The sequence below is a fragment of the Heptranchias perlo genome, chromosome 3 (genome assembly GCF_035084215.1).
Source record: "Heptranchias perlo isolate sHepPer1 chromosome 3, sHepPer1.hap1, whole genome shotgun sequence".
NCBI classification, from domain to species: Eukaryota; Metazoa; Chordata; class Chondrichthyes; order Hexanchiformes; family Hexanchidae; genus Heptranchias; species Heptranchias perlo.
In genome coordinates, this window is record NC_090327.1 from 134,967,163 (window position 1) to 134,978,316 (window position 11,154).

At 41.3% G+C, this 11,154-nt stretch overlaps 1 protein-coding gene across 1 annotated transcript in view; it reads left to right on the forward strand.

Moving 5' to 3' along the window:
- tmem65 (transmembrane protein 65) overlaps positions 1-10,497 on the forward strand; it is an 83,681-nt gene extending 73,184 nt beyond the window's left edge. The window contains exon 7 of the mRNA XM_067982013.1: positions 7,077-10,497. Within this exon, the coding sequence (XP_067838114.1) occupies positions 7,077-7,178 (102 nt within the window). The 3' untranslated portion in view covers positions 7,179-10,497. The remainder of the gene's footprint in view (positions 1-7,076) is intronic.
- Positions 10,498-11,154: the final 657 nt, after the last annotated feature.

Sequence of the window (11,154 nt, forward strand, 5' to 3'; positions counted from 1 at the left end):
GTATAATGGGGTCTGTGTCTAGGTACTGAGGGGTATAATGGGGTCTGTGTCTAGGTACTGAGGGGTATAATGGGGTCTGTGGCTGGGGATCCAAGCATGACAAATTGGAATATTTTCTTAATAGTGAGAGACTAGGAACTGTGGAGAAGCAAAGGGATTTGGGTGTCCAGGTACACAACTAATTACTAATTGTAAACAATTTTACAACACCAAGTTATAGTCCAGCAATTTTATTTTAAATTCACAAGCTTTCGGAGGCTACCTCCTTCCTCAGGTGAACGATGTTACCCCTCAGCACCTCGACACAGACCCCATTATACCCCTCAGTACCTAGACACAGACCCCATTATACCCCTCATTTTCCACATCGTTCACCTGAGGAAGGAGGTAGCCTCCGAAAGCTTGTGAATTTAAAATAAAATTGCTGGACTATAACTTGGTGTTGTAAAATTGTTTACAATTGTCAACCCCAGCCCATCACCGGCATCTCCACATCATAACTAATTACTAGTTATGTATGTTCGTAATTAAAAGCTAATCCACAGGTACAAAATATAATCAAAAAGGCTAATGAGGGGGCTGGAATACAAATGGGAGGAAGTAATGCTTCAGTTGTACAGAGCCTTGGTCAGACTCCATCTAGGAACAGAAGTAGGCCATTTAGTCCCTCGAGCCTGTTCCACCATTCAATTAGATCATGCTTAAGATCTGTATTTTGGTTCCATAACCCATGTCTAGCAAAAACCCGCCAGTCTCGGTTTTGAAATTTCCATTTGCCCTAGCCTCAACAGCTTTTTGAGGGAGAGAGTTCACCACACGGACTGCAGCGGTTCAAGAAGGCAGCTCACCACCACCACCTTCTCAAGGGCAATTAGGGATGGGCAATAAATGCCGGCCTCGCCAGAGATGCCCACATCCCATGAACGAATTTAAAAAAACATAACTTCCAGCCCCCTTGAGATAAAGGCCAACATTCCATTAGCCATTTTAATTATTTGTTGTACCTGTTCACAAACTTTTAGTGATTTCTGAACTTGGACCCCCGAATCTCTCTGCTCATCCACAGTTACTGGCTTGTCACCATTTAGAAATTACTCTGATCTATCTTTCTAAGTTCCAAACTGGATGATCTCACATTTCCTAACATTGAACTCCATCTGCCACAGTTTTGTCCACTCACTTAATCTGGAGTACTGCATTCAGTTGTGGGCATCATACACCATAAATGGAGGATATATTGGTCTTGGAGGGGGTGCAGCACAGATTCACTGGAATGATACCAGCGCTTGAAGGGTTAAATTTTGAGGGCAGGTTGCAAAAAGCTGGCTTGTATTCCCTGGAGTTTAGAAGGTTGAGGGGTAATCTAATTGAGGTGTTTAAAATGATGATAGAAGGATTTGATATCTTAGATACAGAGAAACTATTTCCTCTGGTGGGGGGGAAAGCAGAACAAGGGGGCACAATCTTAAAATTAGAGCTAAGCCATTCAGGGGTGAAATCAGGAAGCACTTTTTCATACAAAGGGGAGTGGAAATTTGAAATTCTTTCCCTCAAAAGGCTGTGGACACTGGGTCACTTGGAATTTTCAAGACTGAACAATAGATTTTCGTTAGGTAAGATTGTCAAGGGATATGGAGCATAGGCAGGTAAATGGAGTTGAGGTACAGATCAGCCGTAATTTAATGGAATGGCCGAACAGGCTCGAGGGGCTGAATGGCCTACTTCTGCTTCTATAATTGGAGGAAGTGACTGAGTGCTGAGAGGTCTAATTAGTGTAAATGGGGACAGGCTGGATACTGAGGGGTATAAATGGACAGGGACGGGTATACTCTGAGGTTTAATGGGGTCACGGCTGTGTACTGAGGTCTAATTGGGGTCAGTGGGTACTGCAATGTATGATAGTCAAGGGCTGGGCCATGAGAGAGTGTAACGGAGGCTGGGTACTGAGAGGTGTGACTGGGGTCAGGGCCTGGGTACTGAGAGGTGTGACTGGGGTCAGGGCCCGGGTACTGAGAGGTGTAACTGGGGTCAGGGCCTGGGTACTGAGAGGTGTGACTGGGGTCAGGGCCTGGGTACTGAGAGGTGTGACTGGGGTCAGGGCCTGGGTACTGAGAGGTGTGACTGGGGTCAGGGCCTGGGTACTGAGAGGTGTGACTGGGGTCGGGGGCTGGGCCATGTGAGGTGTGACTGGGGTCAGGGCCTGGGTACTGAGAGGTGTGACTGGGGTCAGGGCCTGGGTACTGAGAGGTGTGACTGGGGTCAGGGCCCGGGTACTGAGAGGTGTGACTGGGGTCAGGGGCTGGGTACTGAGAGGTGTGACTGGGGTCAGGGCCTGGGTACTGAGAGGTGTGACTGGGGTCAGGGCCTGGGTACTGAGAGGTGTGACTGGGGTCAGGGCCTGGGTACTGAGAGGTGTGACTGGGGTCAGGGCCTGGGTACTGAGAGGTGTGACTGGGGTCGGGGGCTGGGTACTGAGAGGTGTGACTGGGGTCGGGGGCTGGGTACTGAGAGGTGTGACTGGGGTCGGGGGCTGGGTACTGAGAGGTGTGACTGGGGTCGGGGGCTGGGTACTGAGAGGTGTGACTGGGGTCGGGGGCTGGGTACTGAGAGGTGTGACTGGGGTCGGGGGCTGGGTACTGAGAGGTGTGACTGGGGTCGGGGGCTGGGTACTGAGAGGTGTGACTGGGGTCAGGGCCTGGGTACTGAGAGGTGTGACTGGGGTCAGGGGTTGGGCCATGTAAGGTGTAACTGGGGTCAGGGCCTGGGTACTGAGAGGTGTGACTGGGGTCGGGGGCTGGGTACTGAGAGGTGTAACTGGGGTCAGGGGTTGGGCCATGTAAGGTGTAACTGGGGTCGGGGGCTGGGCCATGTAAGGTGTAACTGGGGTCGGGGGCTGGGTACTGAGGTTTAACTGGGGTTAGGGGTTGAGCCATGTGAGGTGTAACTGGATTCAGGGGTTGGGTACTGAGTTTTAAGCAGGGTGGGGGCTGGGTACTGTGAGGTGTAATTTGATCAGTGGCTGCCTGCTGAGAATTTTAACTGGGGTGGAGAGCGGGACACTGAGGTATAACTGAATTTTGAAGCAAGGTACTGAGGTGTAATTGGGCACAGTGGCTGTATAAAAGCTGACCTACATTGGCGTCTGGCCTCCTAATGCCTCAAATTTAAAATTCTCACCTTTTTGTGTTTAAATCCCTTAATGGCCTGACCCCTCCCTATTTCTGTTACATTCTCCTGCCCTACGAACCTCCAAGAACTCTGCGTTTTTCCAACTCAGTTCACCCAACCGTTGGCGGCCAAGTTTTCAGCTCTCTAGGACCTAGACTCCGAAATTCCCTCCCCACCTCGTCCTCCTCTGAGACCCATTCCTTGACCAGTCACTCCTGCTGATATCCCCCTTGATGTTGATTTTTGACTGATTGCCCTTCTGTGAAGTTCCTTAGGACATTTTTCAATGGTAATGGAGTAAAGGATTAATGCAAGTTGTTGTAAATTAGAGATTGGGAGCGGCTAGGAGTTTAACCATGGGAAAAACGAGCTTGGAGGGTGTCTAACAAGGGAGGGATGAATAATGGGCAGAAAGTGAGATTCAACGGAGTAAACACACTTCGTCTAAACAATAAGAGTGTAAGAAAATCCAAAGTGAGAAAAGGCCATTCAGCCCATAAAAACCACTCCATCCAGTGTCCACATCTGCTTCTATCATGGACTTCCTCCCACTCCACTTGTTCTCCCTATTTTAGGGAGAACGGATTTTCTTCCCCTGGGAGGGAAAAAAACGAGCAGTGTTTATATATAAAAAAAATCTCTAATCCTCAATCGTGCTTCTCAACAGATAATCGTTTCAGCTCCATTTTTTAAAGGTGGCACTTGATTCGATCAACTGCCTTCTCTGGGAGTTTGTTCCAACCCAAGAGAAAAGTAATGAGTGCAATCAAAGGCTAGAATCTGAATGTAGTACAGGATTACTTTCTATATGCTGGGAAACCCACTGGGGTAATTCATGTATAGATCGAGCTCTTGCAAGTAATCAGGATTATATTAATATAGAAGTAGTGGAGAATTTGGGGACTAGAGCCATGATTACATTTCAGATTATCTGGTAATTAGTACCAGAAAAGATCAAGACAAGCGTCTATGATGACTTAAAAGGCAAATTTCACTAGAATAAAGGATGAACAAAGAGAAATGAACTGGGAAGTATCACTGAAGAGTACCTTAGTTGGCAGAAACAAAACAGTTTTGAAGAAAGAACTTTAATTTGTATAGCATCTTTCACATCTTCAGAATGTCCCAGCATGCTTTACAGCCAATTAATTACTATTTTGTAGGCAAATGTGGCTGACCATTTTCGTACAGCTAGGTCCCATAAACAGCAATGAGATGAATGGCCAGTTACTTTTGTTTTGGTGATGGTGGTTGAGGGGTGAATGTTGGCCAAGACAGTGGGAGAACTTCCTGCTCCACTACCTTTTTTTTTTAAAAAAGCTCTCGGCTAGGTATGCTGGTGATCAGTACATAAACATGGCTGTAGGCAAGTCAGGCACATCAGATGAGATTATGTTATACATTAGGGACATTTAGTGATCCATGTGCTGTTTACATACTCCAGACTAGTTTGCATTGTGGTGGATTTCTATCTATTGTATTTGGCATGCTGCCTACACAAAGTTGCGATTCAACGGCCTTTTCTTAGACTTGCATACCTTTAATGCAATTGGTCCAATTATGTTCCCCACTTGTGCTGATATCTAAGTAGATTTGGGGCTACTATCCCAGAATTTCCCTGGGTACCTCTGTTGGCCCACCGGCTAAAATTAGGGCGGATTCAGATTAGATGTCTTGGATTTTACCAGTTTTTTTTTCCCCATCTTTTAGAAGGGGTGGTGAGAGAGAGAATAGTTATCTGAGAACTTGACCCTGGACTGCCAATGTCTGTACGCTTGAAACCCACCTGGAAAGGGTATCTCCTTCATTTGAATGACTTGCCTTACCAGGACCTTGGGTGGCTGTCATCAAGTATTGGTGTTACGCTTAGCCAGGACTGAATGCTAAGGGTTTTCATCAAGTCTGAGTGTCCCAATAATGTGTTTATCCCTTTTGAAGATTGATCAAAGACAGGTAATGATGATACCGTAGAACTCTTAAGACTGTACTGCTCATTAGACATTGAATCATAGAATGGTCACAGCACAAAAGGAGCCCACTCAGCCCATCGAACCCGTGCCAACTCTTTGTAAGAGCAATCCAGTTAGTCCAATTCCCCAACTCTTTCCCCATTGCCCTCTAAATTTTTCCCTTCAAATATTTATCCAATTCCTTTTTGAAAGCTGTGATTGAATCTGCTTCCACCACCCTTTCAGGCAGCGCATTCCAGATCATAACAACTCGTTGTGTAAAAAAGGTTTTCCTCAAGCTGCCTTTGGTTCTTTTGCCAATCACCTTTAAATCTGTGTCCTCTGGTTCTCGACCCTTCCGCCAGTGGAAACAGTTTCTCTTTATTTACTTTATCTGAGCCCTTCATGATTTTGAACACTTCTTTCAAATCTCCTCTCAACCTTCTCTGCTCTAAGGAGAACAACCCCAGCTTCTCCGGTCTATCCATGTAACTGAAGTCCCTCATCCCTGGAATCATTCTAGTAAATCTCTTCTGCACCCTCTCCAAGGCCTTCCCATCCTTCCCAAAGTGCGGAGCCCAGAACTGGACACAATACTCCAGTTGTGGCTGAACCAGTGTTTTATAAAGGTTCATCATAACTTCATTGCTTTTGTACTCTGTGCCTCTATTTATAAAGCCCAGGATGCTGTATGCTTTTTTAACCGCTTTCTCAACCCGTCATGCCACCTTCAAAGATTTGTGCACAAATACAGCAATTGAACCATTGGAACAACAAATTTAGGTTAGATTGCAGACTGTAATGCTGATAAAAGACTCTTTAATCCATCTGCCTGATCCTAGGCATTGGCATACAAACAAAAAAATCTGAAAGCTATTTGGTTAACCCAGTAACTCCTTCCTGAATACAGGCAAGTGCCAGTTTGCCTGTGGTTATGCTTACTATAAACCAGGAGAAAACAATCCTTACAGTGCTCTGATGCATTTATCCCAGTTTGGAAATAGGCTTTCTGGTTTCAGCATGTAGATCTTATAATAGTGTCAGCTTGGTTCAGTTGCTGGCACTCTTGCTCGAGTCAGAAAATTGTAGGTTCAGGTCCACTGCAGAACTGGAGCACATGATGTAGGCCGACACTTCTTGCAGTACTGAGGGAGTGCTGCATGGTTAGTGATGTTGTTTTTTGGATGAGACATTAAACGGAGGCCCTGTCTACCTGTTCTGGTGGTTCAGGTGAACATAAAAGATCCCATTGCACTGTTTGAAGAAAAAGAGTTCACCTGGTAACCATGCTGACATTTGTCTCTCACCCAATGCCATTAAAAACAGATTAACTGCTTTACTGACTGTAGGACCTTGCTGTGTTTGCCTACATAAATGTTGAATCTGATGTTTGCATTGTGAAGTAATTCTCGAAAAATAACTGCAGGCCTTCAATGGAGAGAAGTGCAATCTAGACCAGAACATAGAGGAATAAAAGTGACTATTTCAGGAGTAATTTATTGGCTGTGTCGTGCTTTAGGACAATAAGGTGCTCTATAAATTCAAGATGTTGCTTTATTACTTATCAATTTGGAAAGCTCTCCAGTTGAAGAGGTTAATCAGTTATGCCCTTCATTTAATTGGGGGAAAAAGCCTCATTTCTAAACCAGTTAATAAATACCTAGTTGAGGGTAATGGATGTTGTCTTTTGGATGGTAAATTTTTTTTATCGTGGATTCATTTGGTGAAAGTAAGCGAGCAGGAGTGGGGTTGGGTGGGTTAAATTTACAATTTGGACCTTGATACTGTAAACATGTCCTACAGGTGTTCTGAGTCACTTTAAAATAACCTTCATTTGACTCGGGAATGAAACCCATTTTTGTGATCTGCTTTTGAAATGTGAATTAACCCATTCCAAGTGAGTAATCTACCTGTGTTTTTTTAAAAAACAAATCCTATCCTTTATTTTCATTTAAATAGGGCAAGGTGATAGGTGTGACCATTGGTTGCATCCTAGGAATGTTTCCACTACTTTTCCTCAAAACTGAAGAAGAAGAAAAGCTAGAAGAATCTAAGGACTAAACTCCTGTGCCAGTGAATGAACTATTTTACCGAGTCTTGAATCTGATGTTTGCATTGTGAAGTAATCCTGGGAAAATAACTGCAATCTTTCGATGGATAGAAGTGCAATCTAGACCAGGATGTGGTGGAATAGTAACATCAGCAAACCAATGCTCTTGAATATATTTTTCATGAATTCAGTACAATGAAACTTGTCTATTGACCCCTTATGGTACTGTTCTATTCCAAGTTTTAAAGAACAAACAAACACACGCACACTCATTGAAAGTATGGTTAAATGGTCTTTAAAACCAGTTCCACTGCATGTCAGATTGCCTTGTTTTCCTTGATCTACGATAATTCGTTTTAAAATTAATTTTGTCAAGTAGTTAATGTTTTAAAAAAATTTTACCGAGCGATGTACTCTAAAACTAATAGTGATACTAAATTATGGAAATTGTAATAACTGATATACTCTTATTTTGAAAGATTATTTACATTTTATATGCTGCAAAGCTGTCTCTAATTCAGTTTATATAGTCTTATGATTTGGTAATAGACCAGTGCATTTTTTAAGTGTTTAAGTATGAAGCTATATTTCTGTGTTCATACGCTGGTTATTATCGTTTCTCTTTTTTTTTGTGCATTTGACCTTTATATTAATTAACTTTTATTTGAATTATAAATCACTCGTAAATGGTAATAGTTACGGGCAATGCTTGACTTATGAGTGTAGTGCTGTAAGGTAAAAGACTTGAAATGCCACTCCAGCCTCAATATCTTTCGGATCGACTTGGTGCTAATTGTAGGATCTAAATCGCATTGTTTATTCAGATACAAAGCACATGAAGACTTAAAATATTTTGTTACAACCAAATATCTTACTTCTTTGTTTAAATTTTCCATCTTTTAATGACAGTGTTTTAGCCTTGCAAACTAAGGTTTCCTCTCCCCTATTTTCAGTAATAGTAAACTCTTAACTGAAGTTGATATTTTATTGATGCTAGCTCAGCAACAAAAAATAAATTTGGGCATCTTTGTGGAGGGGTGAACATGATCTGCATGTCTTTGTAATTATATTAATATTTTAACCTTTTTAAAAATTGTTTTGTGATCCGTATGAGATTGTGTGTATGTGAGAAATGAATTGGACCAAGTCATTTCCCTCAGGTTTGTGATGGTTCAGTGAGTAAAGATGACTTGATTCATGCAGTGCACGGAACTGACTTTTTGAACAGTGGATAATGTGGACTTGACTAGAACGCTTGGGATGATTTACACTGGACATGACACCTGAAATAATAACAATCAAAATACTGCGGATGCTGGAAATCTGAAATACAAACAGAAAATGCTGGAAAATACTCAGCAGGTCAGGCAGCATCTGTGGAGAGAGAAACAGAGTTAACATTTCAGGTTGATGACCTTTCATCAGCACGAAATAATAAACCTGACAAAAAGTAGATCCAAACTATTAAAACCAGGATGAGTCATTTGTCACAAGATCATTATAAACCTGATTGCACAAGTGATACATGTTGTACTTTTTATGGGAATTAGCCAGTATAGAATACCAAAAATGATGTTCTATAAGGTCACTAACTCCACTTACTGAAGAACTTTTCTACACTAGATACAGCACCAGAAGAATTAATGAAGGTTCTGAACTCAAGTTTAACAGTGACCTTTTGAGTCCTATTTACACAAAGGTGCTAGACAGCGACCAATCTGATGCTTAATGGTCCTGGACTTAACATCTCCAAATGTTAGATGACACTAATTTATGTTATGCACAGCAGATAAAATAATCCTGTAAGGTTACCTAATGATGAGATAGATTAATTTAGTAGAATATTGCCACTGATGGCCACCAGTACCATTTGTTCTCAAGCCCAGAACAGGAATCTGAGAGTTCAAGTATTAAATCTGTAAGAAATAGGAAACGTAATGATTTGATGACTTAATTCATGGGCTCCAAGGTTGATCTGCATAATTGATACTCTAAGTGGCAGTTATACATAATTAAGTGCCAGGATGTCTAGCTTCACATGTATTGGATCTCTGGGAATTCATTCTGCAGTTGGCTATTTTTTGTTCCGAGACTCATTTTTGCCTGACAAAAGCTTATGCCTTCAAATAACAAACTAGTGCATGTAAATGGGAAGTGGTTTAGAAAAATGACTTGTATTTACTAGATATTGCAGATATTGATGCCTTCATGTGCATAGCTCCCTAGAGTGGAAAGCATGATTAAAGTGTCTACGGTTGTAGTTACTCTTGAGCAAATTTACTGTGTACAAACAACTAATGTAGATTTTTTTTAAAATGATAATCCCAAAGTATTTGATTGCCTAAGAATTATTCAAATCATGTCATATTGTTGGCTACTGATTTTTTTCACCGCTAGCAGTTTGAAAACTACAAGACTAACGTGATGTATATCTGTAAAATAGTGACATTAGATAATCTCTTCAGAGCTTAGAATAACTGTAGAGGGACCAATGATGAGAATTAAATATTTAAGCTAAAGTTACCTGTGTGCAGTTCTGTTATTGGTGCAAGTGAAATTAAATCTAGTACACTTCTGAGGTTTGGTGTAATGGAAGGGATTTTAGCATTTCTATTAACCATCATAAAGAAGAGTGTTCCATTCTGCAGCAATCACTTGTTAATGATGGTGTATTTTGATTACCGTTTAAAAACGTTGAAAACAAGTTTATACAGTCCGAGCTGGGTTTTTTTTAAGCTTATCAGAGCTTTTTGTCTTGACATCAACAGAAGGGGAGGGAAGAGGAAAGGCTGTTTTATATCATTCACACATGAGCAGTCTTGTCGCACATGATGTGCAGCACCAATCTCCCAAGTTAAATTGTAACTGGATGGAAAGCCAAGATTGTCTAACATGGTTGAGTTTTCAAATGAACTTGACGGAACATTTCTCTGGGCAGTGAACTAGATCATGCACTTCCCTTTTAACCAGTTGGCATATGACCTGGGAGGAAAAATAACATTTGAACCCTCGGGAGGGGGGGGGAGAAAAAAATCACATTTTGAATAGACCAAAAACTGGAGTAACTTATTGAAAGTTGGTCAGGGTTCTTAGCCTAGAAGTTCTAAGGTTTTTAATTACCACCTCCAATACTGCAGTAATCTGCTTGGCCACGGTTTTCATAAAGTTACTTAGTGTTTGTTCATGCAAGTGTTTTTGTGTTGTGAATGATAGAATAGCACAATGGCATGTAGTTTGCAACTTAACATTTGTATGATAAATTTGTAACCAATATTAAAATACTACAAGTATATATTTTGTGATGTTTAAATAAATGTGTAAGGAAACTCATTTTCATTAAAGGATTACTTGTTATTTTGAACTTTTACTTACTGAAAACTTTATATATGATCTGCAATACTATGAATAACATAGTTTGACATTCTTTTCATCATCCACCTACTGGGACAGGCTGCACTTCAGCCAAGGTCCTAGCTGAAAGGGCTGTAGAAAGGATTTTAAACCAATAAAGGATTGGAGGCTCAGGCAGAAGTAAAAATAAATGACAATAGCCTAAAGATAAGAAAAGGGGATGAGAGCAAAGTCCAGATTATAAATAGCGTTAAAGGTAATTTTTTAAGACTATTTATCAGCCTGTTCATTAGTTTGAGAACATATTGTTCCAGAAAACTGTCTCAAATACACTTATGAAATTTGCTGCGTTTGGGACTCACACTGTTCTGCTTCTCCCAGTCTGAAAATTATAAAGTCTCCCATTATAAACACACTGCTTTTCTGATCTCTATTTATAGATTACATTACTTCATCACTGCTATCAGGAGGTCTGTAGACACCTCTAGAAACTCTACTGCCTGCTCACCCATACTGATATCTCTTCTTTCTAATTCTGTAATAATGTCCTTTATCACTTTAACTTATCACACTTCTTGTCTTTCATCACTCCTGTTGTATTTTTCAGTTATTTTGTTATTTTTTCATTATATAAGA